The 16,343-nt window shown below is 43.6% G+C and overlaps 1 protein-coding gene across 4 annotated transcripts in view; it reads left to right on the plus strand.

Moving 5' to 3' along the window:
* The window catches only part of LOC135385267 (uncharacterized), an 88,315-nt gene extending 72,207 nt beyond the window's left edge, over positions 1 to 16,108 (plus strand). For all 4 annotated transcript variants that reach the window (XM_064614476.1, XM_064614474.1, XM_064614475.1 and 1 more), the window contains 2 exons: positions 5,304 to 5,418; positions 10,867 to 16,108. In XM_064614476.1, coding sequence (XP_064470546.1) covers positions 5,304 to 5,418; positions 10,867 to 11,014 — 263 coding nt within the window. In that variant the 3' untranslated portion in view covers positions 11,015 to 16,108. The remainder of the gene's footprint in view (positions 1 to 5,303; positions 5,419 to 10,866) is intronic.
* Positions 16,109 to 16,343: the final 235 nt, after the last annotated feature.

The following is a 16,343-nucleotide window of genomic DNA, read 5'->3' on the forward strand; positions in this document are numbered from 1 at the left end:
ACGCTTGAAATGCGCATCTGAAAACATCCACGTACAGCGTTGACGTGATGGGACACCCTTTCGGCTTTATCTTCATACGACAAATAGAGTGCTCAACTTTTCGTTATTCTGTACGGCGCGATAAGTATACATGACTTTGCTGGGATTCATCACGAGCTCTTGCGCGATGTCATGTTGTGTCATTTCTTGGAAATCCCAGCCTACTGGGACAGTTTTCACGTGCCATCACGTAACATTTGGAGCGCGCCAACTTGAAATAATAACGATAGCGAACGGTATGTTCAGTTCAGCATCGGGCCGGGTTGAGTCTGGCTTCAACGTCGCCCGCACTTGGTCACTTACACTCTCGGTAAAATCGTCTTCAATTTCGCTTCCGCCATCTTCCGCGAGGCAGGACACGTTGCTCGCTGTATCAGTGTCCGGTAAGTGACTCACACACTTCAACCTTCAACGTTGTTGTCCACTTCCACGAATGTCATCAAACCCGAGATGTCTTTTCACAACATCTTCGAGGGTGGCTCCCTTGATGCCAATCGACAGCATTTTGTACCTGCAATGTGTTGCCACAACTAGCTGGAGTTCCAGGCTCTGTCCACAAAACCGAAAACACCGACAGATTCCGCATGAAAGCCTGGTGAAACGCAAAACAAAAAGACAGAGAAAAATGAAAAAGAAGTTTCCTCCTTTCCCAGGATGATGTGGCGTCCTTTTTTCCTGTTCATTCGAGGAATCAAATATACCAACTTCCGCTACACTGAGAGGAGTGTCCGTCAACGACGTGAGAAGTCTGCACCATTTTTTAATGTTTAATCACTTGAGCAATGCCATAGGACTAGTACATTATCACCAGTGTTAGATATGCTCAGTCCTCTTGGTGTCTTTTGTTTCCTAGAGAGGCGTTTTTTTGCGTTTTTTTTGCCTCATTGGGTCTGTTCTATAGACCAATAAATAAGATGAAGATATATTCAATGAGGAACAAAGTAATTGTTTTTAGTGGTTTGTTTGCAGCAAGTTGATGTTTCCCCACTTAAGTTTGGATAACCTGAAGTAATTGAAGACTAACTAAACTACATTTGATGAGTAACTGAGTTCCATTTTAGTTTCAGTAACGATGAAAGATGAAAGTCACTGAAAAGGTTAGCCAGTTGTGGGACTCAAACCTACATCTTCTGGATTGCCGGTCCAGGGCTCTACCAATTGAGCTAAGCTAACACGCCTTCTCAGCGACTTCCATGCGACTTTCATGCTTCATAGTTTCAGTAACTTTTCCTCCAACTTAATTAATTTCAAAGTCATGTAACTGTAGCTTAATTACATTTTTTGAGTAACTTACACAGCTCTGAGACTGTCTGCCATTGCTGTCTTGCCATTGCTGTCTTGCCATTGCTTGTGCTAATGCAATGTCTAAAAGCTTCGTTGTTGCCACCTGCCGCCGGAGCTTTAGGGCGAACTTTCTGTTGCTATGTGCGGTGCAACGCAGGCGCTTGGTACGCGGACGGATCTGTCGAATTATATGATGGTGGCTGCTTTCACATTCGAAATAACAAACTTTTTTATCAATAGTAACATATGGGCGTTGGGACCTTCGAACTTGATCGAATTAAGTGAGAAAACGAATTATTCAAAGTCGTATTGACGGAAGTGTACTGTATCATTAATAAGAAATCTTTATTACAAAAGATTACGTTCAATACTTAATCGTTGTCATCATTAGACATATCATCCGCAAGAGTATCTTCCTTTTTGTTATTCACCGTCCACAATTCATTATCTTTGGTGCCCTATACAGGGCAGTGGAAATGCCACATTTGCGAAATGACTTATGTAACATTTCTTGTGGAAGCTGCTGCTGTGGAAGCTTACCCACCAGGCTATAGCGATAAGCGGCGCTCACCCAGATGTAGTTATTGGAAGGTCCTCGTGGCTCATCCTCTTGTTATTGGATTCAGTCAAGTGGTCCTTAAATGGCTTGTCCAAGGCGTCATATAAGGGCTGCGCGAGCGATGTGAGTTTGCCTGTAATGACCACCAATCACACCCATGGTCCAACATGGCCTCCTGGTGCCTGGAAAACTGGTCCATCACCAGCATGTTGTTCGATTTAAACAGTGCGGCAGGATGGCTGTGCCACAGCAAGCAAAGCCACTCCGGTACAGTCTCTTCATTGAAAAAGCCCTTTTGTTTGGCTCAGACAAGCATGTTCCGAGAGAACATCGGAAGAGTCTTCCTTTGGAAGACAATGAAGGGCCATTGGCAGTTTATGCCAGTATCACTGTCAGTCATGTCTTTTCATTCCCGGTGCTGGGTGCACTAACATGCCGGTCGCGCTTTGTGGTAACACTCTGCCTGGATGGCATGTCGAAGCAAATGGGTTTGGTCAGCATTGCTCATTTGGCCTTTCAGGAGCTCTCCTCGTCGTGGTTGATGACGTACCGTTGAAGGGCTTGAAGCTTGTTCTTGTATGCCTCAAGCAGCTTTTGACAGATCATCATCCTTCATGGTAGCGAAAGTTTGTTGCGATTCATAGAGTTCGCAACCCACTTCTTCAAAGCCGTGAATGCATTGCGCGGGACACCAAAAGTGCTCGCCACAGCTGTGGCTCTCGTTGCTATGTTTTCGTACGAAACAGCGAGTCTTTTGTCTTGCTGTTGGTCAACCCACTCAGCAACTTATTTTTTTCTTGTCCGCTTGGTTGTGTTTGGGACCATGGAATGAGCGCAACATGCTTGAACAAGAGAAAAGCTTCATGGGCTGCATGCTCCATCCCCGGATGCACTTCTCTAACACAACAAACATCCTCTCTCAGGCAGATTCTTTGGTATAGAGGATTACCTGCCGTTTGAAAGCGCACTCAGTTTTCACCACAAACCACACCTACCACTCGCTGTGCTCTCCGAGGTCTCCGTGTGCATTATCAGCAGACTTTTGAGACAGTGTTCAAGATTTCCCCTTTTGTTGCACTACTGATATTGCAAGTATACCAGACTAACTTAAGATAAGTTATTGAAGGTCCAGCAATGTTGACCTTCAACGTTCTTTTTCTTGATTGGCAGTTTTTGATGGTCTATCTGCACCATTTTTTAATGTTTAATCACTTGAGCAATGCCATAGGACTGGTGCGTTATCACCAGTGTTAGATGTGCTCAGTCCTCTTGGTGTCTTTTGTTTCCTGCAGAGGAGTTTTTTCGCGCACTTAAATATTGGCCTCATTGGGCCTGTTCTATAGACCAGTAAATAACATAAAGATATATTCAATGAGTAACAAAATAATTATTTTTAGTCGTTTGTTGGCAGCAAGTTGATGTTTCCCTACTTAAGTTTGGATAACCTGAAGTAATTGAAAAGTAACTAAACTACATTTGATTAGTAACTGAATTACATTTTAGTTTCAGTAACTTTTCCTCCAACTTCATTAATTTCAAAGTAATGTAACTGTAGCTTAATTACATTTTTTGAGAAACTTACACAGCTCTGAGACTGTCTGACCGGCTTACCCGTGTATCGTACATGTTTGTTCAGTTTTGATCTGTGGTAGGGCCCTTTTCTGTTGCTATACCTTGGAGTTTGAACCCATCATCAGAGATATATCTTCTAATCGTGGATGCATGTGATGACATAGTTATCTTATGACATAAAGCTACAAATGATCAATTAGTATGTGATGACAGTAGTATCTGAGAAGTGCGACGTCACAATATTGCGACAGGGCTTTCCCACTTCTGGCATTGTGCTGGATCTGAGACCATAGCTTAGAAAGGCCAGCTACAACAATGACAATGCTGCAAAATCATTTCAAACTGCATTGACAGTTGTTATAGATTACAGCGAGACAGGCATGTTCCTTTAGACGAAAAGAAAGAAGCACTGAATCGAAGGTTCTGGAAGCGATCGTGCATTATAAGCACAGCCGTACGGCGACGCCTACGATTGTGGTTTTACAGTGCTCATAAAGGAGTTTGTTCCAAACAATGCATTACTGTCAGGAAAGACACCCTCACCAGTGCCTATGCAACAAATGTGGAAAGCATTGCCATTGGACGGAGATAGCACTCTCTACCTTTTGGTTTTCCTTTATGATAACCTGAGCTTAGATGTGCTTGTCAGTAAACCATCCCACATTCTGAACATGACATTCCTCTTTAGTTCCCTGCTATGTATGTATGTCTGCTTCACCAGCACTTGCAACAGTGGAGGTGCACGATGTCCAACATGTAAAATGCATGAAGAATTTTTGGAGTGCAAGCTTTTATGCTTTCTCGTTTGCTTCAAAAGAGGAACACGTTGGCTGTCCCATTATACCATATTTTCCGGTGTATAACGGTGTATATATATATACCATATTTTCCGGTAGACACTTAACGCATGCGTTATACAGTAAAAAAGTGCTCTGAAGAGGTCCTGCGCGTGATACACGGAAATATTTTCCTATAAAGTTCCTTTTCTGGTCGGTGACATGCAAATTCTAGCCTCTTCCAGGGTGTGCAGGTGAGTTTCTCCCAAATTTCTTAGGGTCAGTCAGTGGCGTAGCCAGACCTCCTAGGTAGAGGGGGGCTTAATACCAAAACTCGCCTCACTTCGCCCCCCCCCCCAACTGATCATGGGTGCAACAACACACACATACTTATGCACCCTACAAAATATGGATGAAAAAAAAAAGAAGGAATGAAAATGATTGGTTTGGACATTCACAATACGATTGCATGTCACGAGATTGGAAGTATACATATGAAGTATAATACATATTCCTTATTGGTCCTTTACAAGTGCATGCCCTGAAGCATTTTTCAGAGCATCAGTAGCACACAACTGTGACCACACACACTAGTTCCCTAGCCTTAGTTGTTGCAGGTTAATACTGTTACAAGTGTTTATCCGACGATGTGATGTTCAGTTTGATATTTGAAAGACAATTTGGGAGATACTATTCATATTCAATTTGTATTCAAAAGTTTCAATATTCACACACCTCTGGTAGAAATATATTCCTACCCCTCTTGTATAGCACCATGTCATAAAAAAAAACAAAAAGAAAAACAGCAGCATAAAATTGGTCGCAGTTGCAGAGTTGGCAAGTCTGAACAAGAAACTGCCACTGACAGAAAGGTCCTCCATCAGACACTGCTTGGGTTTAGTCTAGGTGAACGTAGCCATCGAGAGCATGAGCTGAGCTTCATGAGTCATTGCCTTGTCTAGCTGCTGTTGTAGTGCAGGATCATAATGCATGCCTCAAATAATTTTTTTTCTCACTCATACTATTACTCTAGTACATACTAGTACTCATATTACCTGTAACTAATATTGCAGGGGGAGACTTGGACATGACTGTCCACAATGACAGTGAAACTGCTGCTGTGGCAAGCTTGGACCAAGCACAGATCAACCAGCTTCTAGCTCAATATCAGCAGCAGGCTGCACTTAGGTATTTCACTCTCTCCCATTTTTTCTGGTTCCTTCAGTGTAAATCGTAATGCATATTTGTTCATTTTAGAAACAGTAAGAACCCGAAATTTTATGTACAGACAGAATGTTTTTGTAATTTGATCTGTAATGGATGCAAAACAGTCGCCGACCGGTTTTTCGGACTCCAAAAATTCGGACTTTCCAATATTTAGGACAAAAGTTATGGCTTTATCAGGCGCCCCATTGAGCCAATGTATTTTGACGTCCGAAAATTCGGACCGTTTTTCGCAGGTACGGTTTGATTTTTAGTACATATTCGCCGCTGTATCCTTTTTTTTTCTTCTCTACTTTCCCTTCGCCTTTGGTGATGACGCGCGTAGGAGGCGCGCGCGGAGGCGGAGTTTACGCGCACGTACCACTGACGCGGTTATGCACAAGCGGCACAAAGTATTGTTGAAGACAAGAAGTGAAACTACGAAATGATGTCCGCGCCTTCAAGTGATTCTGAGGATGTCTCGATCACTTAGTGGATACTGACGAATGTGATGAAGACACGAGCATGTCAGCCGCACATACACCTGCTGAGACCGCGACTGATTCTTCAACGGTGACGGCAGTTTCGTCAACATCGTCTTCGACGTCGACGATGTGAGAAGCATCCGAAAAAAGATTGTATCCGATTGAAGATTACATCCGAAAGCCGGACAGAAAGTTCATGCACGAGAAGAGGAGTGTCATCATGTTCATCGATAACTGCGCAGCACATGGCGCAGTACAGAACCTGCAGGCGATACGTTTAGAGTTCTTGCCTCCGAATACAACAAGTGTCCTGCAGCCCATGGACCAAGGAATCATACAAAATCTCAAGGTTCCCTGCTGGTCCCTACTGCTCTCGCGTGTTGTGCTGTGCTACGAAAACGAAACTAACTATAACGTTACGTTTGTCGCCGTGCTTCATATTCTTGCCGACTCGTGGGAAGCAGTGAAAGGGAGTACTATAGCAAACAGTTTTTTTTCGTCACGCCGGATTTCGCAAGGACAGTACGCAAGTACGGAGTACGAGCACCGTTGGTATCGCCATCGGCGACGACGACAGATCGGCAAACGTCCGGGCATTGGTAGAGGACTTCCGAAGCTCAGGTATCAAGTGTAAACTTTTGAAACATACGCCGAGGTGGATGAATGTGCAGAATTTTGCGCCGAAATGTCTGATGGGCAAATCGTTTCACAAGTCCTCGACCTGCCAGCGGAAGGCTCCGACGATGACAACGCAAGTGCTATTGCTACACCTTCAACGGCGGCACTACTTGCGGTCGTTGATACGCTCGGAAATGTCTACCGTAACAACGTGACATTAGCCGAAATACGTTGCGATGCCATTTCTCGCATACACACAGCAAAGCAGATGCGCATTGATAGTTTTTTTGTGCCTCTTTGAGTTTTCTTTAATAAAAATCATTTTGGGAGAGATTTGTGTCATTGACTGAAAATTCGGACTACTCGATAATTCGGACTGATTTTGTGGCTTTTAGAAGTCCGAAAAATCGGTCGGCGACTGTATTTTGTTAGAAACGTTATACAGTTGAACCTTGGTATAGAGAATGTCGGTCTAACGAAATCTCCTATTTAATATATTACGGTAGAATCTCTTAATAAAAAATCTCTTGGTATGACGGAAAATATTCGTATCAAAAGAATTAACCAAAATATAAAAATTGAGGCAAGAAAATAAACAGTGGCTGTTTATTTTTCATTACTCCCAGTGAAAGAGGTCGGTCGTAAAGCTTTTGCATTTTCGTTTTTGGCCATTGCTGCTGAAACTCACAAGATGATTCAAAAGGCCCAGCACATATTTTCCGCCCACGAGTTGTGTGACAGAATCGTAACACGAGCTTCTCCTATAGCACACGGGCATTAGGTGAAGCAGACCTGCAGAATGGTGACGCCTAATGTTGCCAGGAGTTGTCCTCATATGTTCCCCCTCTCTGTGCGACCAGTGCGACATCACACAGCTTCGCAGTTTATTGTGCGAGGGAGGTAAAGAGATCAAAACGGGGATGAGGTGATGAGGTCCAGGGCCATGTAATGCATTTGATCTTGTCCCCCGCACCACCAAAGGGAGAGTCATTGCTTGCATTGCATAACATGATGTATGGGGGTTCGTGGTGAGGTGTGGATCTCTTTCCCTCCTAAAAAGGAGGAGGAGCATGACTGGTGCGCTCTCGCATCACGGGGGAATGACCTCTGTAGCCTCCCCAGCTCGTTTGTATCATCTGTAAAGGCAAGATAACGCGTGTGTATCATCTGAACTGTAATACAGTAGAATCTCGATTATACGAATCTCACAGGGTCGCAGAAAAAATTCGTATAATCCAAAATTCGTATAAAACGAATTAAACCAAAATAAAAATTGAGGCAAGAAAATAGACAGTGACTGTTCATTTTCCGTTACTGTCAATGAAAGAGGTCGGTTGTAACGCTTTTGTGTCTCCGTTTTTGGCCAATGTTGCCCAAATACGCGAGATGATTCAAAAGACGTAGCCCGTGCTTTTCACCCGCTAGTCGCGCGACAGTGGTCTAAAGCGAGCTTCTCCTAAAGCACGCAAGCGTTAGGTGAAGCCAACTTGCAGAATGGTGACGCGTAATGTTGCCACAAGTTGTCCTGATATGTTCCCTCCACATGTTCTGGGGTTCTGGTCGCTGTTTTCCGCCAGAGTGATGTCACACAGCTTCGCGGTTTATTGTTGCGAGGGAGTAAAAAGGTCAAAACAGAGATAAGGTGATAAGGTTCTGGGCCGTTCAATCCCTCCGATCTTATCTCCACCACCACCACCAAAAGGAAAGTCATTGCTTGCATTGCGCTACATGATGTAAGGGAGTTCGTGGTGAGGTTCGCCCTCCCTTTTCTAAAGACGCAGCAGCATCACTCCCGCGCTCGCGCGTCACGGGGGAACGACCTCTGTCGCGTCCTTGGCTCATTCATATCATCCGTAAAGGCAAGGTAACGCGTTCATATCATCCAAACTCTAATACATGGGAAGAATAGTCATTCCGGCCGGGACCGGAAAAGAATTCGTATCATCCCGAAATTCGTATCATCCGTGATCGTATCATCCGTGATCGTATCATCGAGATTCTACTGTACTACATGGGAAGAATAGGCATTCCGGCCAGGACTGGAAAATAATTTGTATCATCCTGAAATTGGTATCATCGAGATTCTACTGTATTTGTCTTGTATGTACACTTTTCCGTAGAGGCCACTGCATTTCTGCACTCGCTTTAGTGTCTTCGTTCGGCATGTTCTATTTAACGAAGACTGCAGCACAAGATGCCCGAAAAAACTACTTATTGCAGCACCGCACGCAGAGGCAGATCCAGGATTTTTCTGAGTGGGGGTTCCTGCCTTGGACAGCATGCTATTCCACTGCCAAGGTCGATTGAAGCTCTATGTAGCGACATAAATTGAAGGGGGCCAAGACATCCAGGCCCCCTAAATCTGCCCCTAACCCCATGTGCCGGTCCCCAAGTGAGAGAGAGAGTTGAAGGAGGAGTAGTGGTGCACCCCATGTGATGGGGAGGAGTAACGTCAATGTCACAGCGCATTCGTATTGGTTATTGGCATTGTTACGTGGAATGACGTAATCAGCAGATTGGGCATCCTTCTTTTGCTATGGAAGCCACGCGGTCGCTCCCGTGCCACTTTCGTTTTTCGATGTGTTTCCTGTGGGATAGTGCAGTTTTTGTCAGTTGCTACAGGTTTTGTCAGTTGCCAAGAAACTTGCGATAACAAGGGCAAAAAGTGAAGCGATGCATAATGTAAAAACCCTGAGACTAGGGAACACGAAAGGACAGACACAAACACAAAGTGTTTGTGTCTGTCCCTTCATGTTCCCTAGTCTTGGGTTTTTTTTTACATTATGGATAGAGCCTGAAGTTTTCGGGAAATATTTTTTTCTAAATTCGGGGGGTTAAAATCGGGTAAATAAACATGTGCACTAAATTCATGCGAATTCGGGTGAAAAAACTTCCATTACGCTAAAATCGGGGAGAAATCGGGCTCAGTTATTCAGACTGTCTGTAGCGGTTTGGTACAAACGGTGATGTAACTGCATTTTTCTGCAAAACAAGTAAGTTAGTGCATTCCTACAGACATTCCAGAGAGGGCAATTTGCCTGGTAAAAATCGGGTTTCACCCTAAAGAGGCAACCTTCAGTTCGGGGTGCAATTTCGGGGAAGAATCGGGTAAAACCCTAAAACTTCAGGCTCTAGCATCATCTTCACCAGCTCGCTTGCTTCCTAGCCATTTTTTCAAGTGAAGTGAGATATGAACGTTCTGTGCTTACCATCAGGAAGGACAGTTCAGGCAACTTATTTTTCGTATGCTCCTGGATGGTACAATAAGTACGGCAATGACGTTTGTGCTCAATAAAACTTGCATGACATTCAAGGATAAGAGTGCCGTTAATATTTTTAAGCCAGTCTTATGACAAAATGACGAACGCTAGAATGGGCTGCGCGGGTCGGCGCTTTGACTGTTTTTCTCTAGACAAGTTGGATTTAACTAATTATTCTATTTAACAAACTGTAGTGTGGTCATCTTCAATTTTGTTATATAGAGGTTCAACTGGTCACTGACCGATTTTTCGGACTTGACGGAGATCGTGTGAAAGTCCAAATAACCACATAGTCTGGAAAAACAAATTTGACCTAAAAAGCTTCTTTTTTGCAGTGCAGTGGAGGGGTTTGTAGAGGCCTCTTGAGCGTGCTGCATATCAGCTGCAATCATTGTTCTTGTGCAGGAGTGCATTTACTTGTTGCAGAATACACTGCAACCAAAACGAAAAATATATGGAGGGGACATTCATTGCTCCTTCAATGTGATGCATGCTTTATGTACAGGAACTAGCTTGTACTTTTATGTCTTGGGGTTCTGTTCATTTCTTTGTGCAGGTATTACAATACTGTACATACTAGATGCTCACATAAAAGTTATGCTTTGGAATGAAACTTCAGTTATTGATAGACAACAAGTAAAAAGGAAACGTCTGCCATGGGGAGCTTTTTATCGTCTGACCATTGCGTCAGCGAGGAGCCAGTTGTTCATCCCTGCTTGAAGCGGCTTTTCGTTTCTGCATAACTGACCTCTTTCTCCGAGTCAGCGCAGCGTTTTTATGACTTGCCTCCTGTTTTTCCTGCAGTATGTACTTGTACATAATCCTTGCGGTGTGTAAAGTAAAAGTCAATTGCTTGTTTGAGCTGCTTGTTTTTTGTTTTTGTTTTTTCTCCAGGTGGTAATGCTTTTTCTTTTTCTAATTTCAGCCTCCTTCATTGGAGTTCTAGATTAGAAACAACAACAATGTGCTGCAGTGTTTGGAACTTGTATACATTTTATGACTTTGAACTTTTCTAATGTACCTACCTCCTTTCGTTGTGTCCACCAAGCTAAAAAATGCTGTCCTTTCAGCTCTAATGGAGGCAATGACTCCACAACATCTCAGCCTCCAGTTACAGAAGCAGCTTTGGTCATCCCTGCTGCCAACAGCAACTGGACCATTGTTTCTGTAACCTCAGCAGCTGATGACACCTTTGAGCAAGAGTTTTCATCATCCTGAGCCAAGTGCTAACTAAGAAGTTCTATCAAAGGCTTTGGATTGCACTTTGGAGGTCTTCGTAGATCTGGAGTGGAATGTTAATATGGTAGATCTGTCGTTCATGTGTTCAGTGGCCTGTACATCACTCTTATTTATTCATATTTTAAGTGCACGGGGTGTTCCAGTAACCATGTCAAAATGTAATAAAAAATACATGCAAATGGAAAAATATGCAGTCAATGGCATTCATCTGTAGGGAACTTTTGCCACATACTAAAACTAGTTTTACAGTGACAGCTGTTAGTGCCTCGTTTCCCTAAGACCACAGCGGCGTCTGCCGAAGGAAAAGTGAACACAGTATCAGTGACGACGAGGACAACGTTAGCATGGCGTTTGCGTAAAACAACCGTCTTTGTGATTTTGCTTCAGACACCATGGAGATCCCGCTTTGCAACGGGTACAAGAACGCGAAGACCCAGCTCGTTGTGCAGCCGAGGCTGCAAACAATAAGAGAGTGCGATGTCAGGATCCCAACACGTGTGCCGCTGAAGCTGAGGCAAAACGACACAGACGCGAAGACCCTGCAGTATGTGCCACCGAAGCTGAGGCAAAGAGACGTCAGGGGCAAGCGAAAGCCGAAGGAGCCACGAATGGCTTCACTAGCCATTTCAGGGAGAACTTGTTTGGGTACAGTTGCTCGCTGTGCGATCGCTTGTGGTTCAAGAATGATCTCACAGCGCTGCCGTTGACTTGCCACGCACTGCTTCGACTAGAACTGGGCGGTTAAAATGACAGCTCAATGCCGACGGTGCTGTCGCTGAAATTTGCGTCACACAACCGTAACCGTCCTATGATCTTATCAGACATAATTACAAGAAATTTAAATTCTCTTTCTGCTCAAAATTTTCCAACTTAAAGTAACCTTTTCTCATCAGAAAAAGGAAGTGCACTATGGATTTACCCCAGTACACAAAGTGCGCTTTGTGTAATGTAGCAGCTCGAAAAACGTGTGACTGTGGGTACTTTGAGAAGGGCAGATGTGTGTGGGGGGGGGGAGGGGGGGGGCTGGGGCTGCTTCTACATTGGCAAATGCCTTAAGGTGCATCCTCACTATGCCTATCAGCTTTCTCTGTGTGCTTTGCCTATGGTTCACTATGCTGATCGGCATATTTAAAATGCCCTTTTAGACTTGCACCATTTTCCAAATGCCTTGGGACGCATGTTTTTCTGTGACACACACTTTTCATTCTGACTTTTTGACATGGTTCCTGAAGCACCCTGTGTATTTTTGAAGGAATTCTGAGTTTCCCAATGCCAACCTGTACCATATTTTGCACATTGAAAAGGACACTTCCTTGTACCATGACCACGCAACGTGAATGCATTTTAACCATCCCTTGGGTCTCCCTCAGTTTCATTATTCACCTTCATGATTCCTTTATCCACCAGCCATTTTAGTAGTCTTGGAAAAGCCCTCTGGCCACATAAATACGGGTGAAGGACGTCTTTGTGTTTTGCCATCACTCTTCCCTAGGATTGTGATAATCTTTTTTTAAATATAATTTTTAAAAGTCAAGTTGCCCTTGAGGGTTCTTATGAGAGCACTTCACAGTTTTTTACTTGGAATAAGTCTTTTTCCGCAGCTAGTTCGGGGTTTCTGTTCCAGGAAATCGAGCATAACGAAATTTAGGTACATTTCAATTGCTCACTGCTTCCTGTACAATAGTTGGAGGCAGATGGCAACAGTGTCACATGATGGACCATAGACGTACACGTGATACTTACTGTGACTTATTACGAGCTTTGCCATGAGATGGTTATAGCATGACACGCAAAACTCACGATATTTCATGTCACCGCATGCATGTGTAAAAACGATGACCTAATAACCCTAACACAGTCCAAAAGAGGGAAAAAGTGACAAATTTCGGTTTGATTTTGAAATGTTGCAACATTTGTAAACAAAATGTGTAAAGTATAATAATTGGGTGTTTTACGTCGCGAGACAACTGAGATCATGAGCGACGCCACAGTGGTCGGTCTGTGGATTGCTTTTGCCCACCTGAGGGTTCTTTAACGTGCAATGAAAGCTCATCACACGGCACCCCGTATTTAACGTCCCTCGCGGAAGACGGCGTGTCTAAGCAACTTGTACCCTGCCACCAAAAAATGTGTAAAGTGGCATAAGGATTGTAAATGTTGGAAGGATGGAGTAGGAAAGACAGGAGGTGAAGCTTCACTCTCTCCCATGACCAGATAGAGTGGAGAGATAGAGAAGAGAGAAGAGGACCTAAGTGTTACGCCATCTGTAGGGCAGAGAGGGAAGATGATGATGATTAGCATTTTTATGGCACAGCAGCGACGATGGCTAAAATGTGCCAAAACGTTGTTAAAAGTGTCATTAGTTAAAAATGGAATGATAAGCTTCAAACTAGTACATGATACAAATTAACCCAAGCATTCTGTTTTAAAAAAAAATGGTTCGCTTAAAATTACGAGGCGTCTAAAAAAGTTGTGTCTCTAATAAAATTGTAGACTCTACTCAAGGGTAAAAGAGCTTCATCGCCCAGCAGAGTGGGAAGATCTTGTTGTCACGTGGGCTTGGCATTCATTGGCTGCTCCGTGCATTGTCCATTGCTGCCTTCCGTTTCCCTGCTCAGCATGCCTGCTCATCGCCGTGCCGTTTCCTCATCTGAGCAGGAAGAGCGGCCTTGTTTGTCGTTGATCATGGAAAACGTGCGCTCGCACACTGCAACTCGCACCTGGATGTGTGGTAAACACAACCATTATCCACGTTTCTTACTAGATTTCTATCTATTAAGCAAGGTGGAAGCTGCAGTAAAGCTTGGAAAGTACACGGCTTCCCAGTACCCATGCGAGAGTGAAAAAACGATGCGAGCACCACCTGTCACGAGGCGTCGGAAACTACCCTTCTGCTCCTCCGAAATAGATTCTACCTGATCGCACGCCGCTGCTTGCTTCCATAGGGAGTTTCACCTCCTGTCTTCCTTACTCCGTGGTTGGAAGAAAGGACGCAAAGGTTGGAAGGACGCAATGAGAGCCCGTTGAGCATTTTGTGACAGTGTTGTATATGTAAGGCTGGAGTTCACTCGCATTACACGAATGCTTTGCGCATTGTTCAGTGAAAGACTACTACACAGTGAATGTGAGTCCAGAGTTCTACCCGTCCTTGTCTCGGCAGCCGATAACCCGGAAATTCCATACTAAAATTCCATAATCAGTCAGTACAGATGCCAATGACTTGTGAAAACAATAAATATAGCATGAATATATAACAAAATAAAAATAACAAAGTAGTCATGCAGCAATAGGAGATAAGTAAAAAGACGTGAGAGTCCCGAATTGAACTGTGGACCTTCTGTCTCAAAGTCCGACACTTTACCTCTCAACAAACAGCGGAGGGGGGTGTGGCGCCTTAAACACGCGACCTCAATCGTGCACAGTGGGGATTATTTCGGAGTCTGAGGCAAACGGCGTGACAAGGCACGACGAGCGTGGCGCCATCTAGCAGGAAAATCGGAGTTGCTGCTAGACTAGTATTGCCTCTTAACCAATCATCAGCACTTGGGAACTCAGTCTAAAGCTCTCTATTGCTCCGAAGCGGTGCAGTGGTGCCACAGAGTGTTACGAGCTTTGTTATCAGGGTCAACACACGACAGTACTCGTGTCTGTGTAAAATGTTGATGGCAGGATACAAAAAACATCCTGTCATTGAAGCCACGCTGTATTGCTCAAAGCAGACCTCACTGTTCTCAGTAGTATAATAATCTTATTTTGTAGACTATACTCACGTTTGTTAATGCTGCGCGCCATTGCTTTTGTTTGATGGTTTTTCTTATAGTGGGGGGGATTTAGTCAGCGTCTCTGCTGCTGACCATGGACAATCTCCGTGAATCTGGAGAGCATTCATTTAGTGTTTGCCAAAAATATATCTAACTGTTGGACCCATGGCTGATGTTTAGTTTACAGGCATGATGTCCTTGCAATGCTTCATAGGGCCTTGTGTTTTAGGGTTAAACATGGTAAGACCCAATCGTAAGTGCGTCATCGTCACTTAGGGTAAAACCCAAAAATCCCTGACGATTAAATTGGAAAGTCAGCCATTAATACAGGCACTGGAGTACACTAAGCAAAGTGCAATTAGCACAGATGCTAGACATCTCGCCATTCGTTTGAGATGCATGCTACGTACTTTATTTTTCACTCGATATATACCCGTATGGCCCAATTTTACCCTATTTTACAGCTCCTGAAATAAAACGCTATTTTTACCCCCTGATTTTCGAAAAACCTAAAACCCCCAAACACAAGGGTCTATTTATACATAGTATACCAGAGCGTACATACACGTGCATGTGTGGACTTTTATACACTGTACCATGAAGTGGAAACAAGAAAGGAATTATTATGTTTTATTATCATTATTTAAAGCATTTCAGATCTTTGTTTTTTACTTTGGAGTTAAATAATTGTTTCCTTCCATGCTGTTATTTACATTGAGACAATGTGATTGTTGAGAGAACATTGAAACAACAGTGTTTTTGTGTCAGTCCTGTGCAGCCTTATCAGTTTTGGTTACAGCTGTGAAGATGCCGAATGCATTCTGTAATGCTTGCACTCCTTGCATTTAGAAGATCACAAGTGTTCAGTCAGCCTTTTCCGTAGAAGCCGGAAAGTTACTTTCTCGTGACATGTTAGAGAACACCTTACCTCTATGAATCTCTTCCTGTAGGGCGCTGTTAACTTTTTGGGGGCATTCCGCTTTAAGATAGTGTTATATTTACTTTCTGCACTGGTCTGCCTTTGTCTGAATCATGTGATCTGAACAACGGTACAAAACTGCCAACGCAGGAGCGGTTTACAAATTTTGTATTTATTTGCACGCTGACAATCCTGGTATTTATGTGGCTCAGTATTGTGTAGATAGGCGACCACTTCATCCTACCTGTTGTACAGAACATTGATCATCCTTGATATAATATATACATCATAGTCGAAGAGAGATTTATTGGGACCATGATATGCTGTTTGGGTGTGCTTCCTGTCCTTGAGTTAATGTGTGTTGTCAATTAAAAAACGATTGAGAGAAAATAGGATGCATGCAATGCTCTGCGTCCATTCCATTGCACATCAGGCATTACAGCCTGAAGTTTTCGGGAAATTTTTTTTTTCTCTAAATTCGGGGGATAAAAATCATGTAAATGAACATGTGCTCTAAATTCATGCAGATTCGGGTGAAAAAACTTCTAGTATGCTAAATTGAGGGAGAAATCAGGCTCAGTTGCTCAAACTAACTGTACTGGTTTGGTACAAATGGTGATGTAACTGC

This window comes from Ornithodoros turicata, chromosome 2 (genome assembly GCF_037126465.1).
Source record: "Ornithodoros turicata isolate Travis chromosome 2, ASM3712646v1, whole genome shotgun sequence".
Classification (NCBI taxonomy): domain Eukaryota; kingdom Metazoa; phylum Arthropoda; class Arachnida; order Ixodida; family Argasidae; genus Ornithodoros; species Ornithodoros turicata.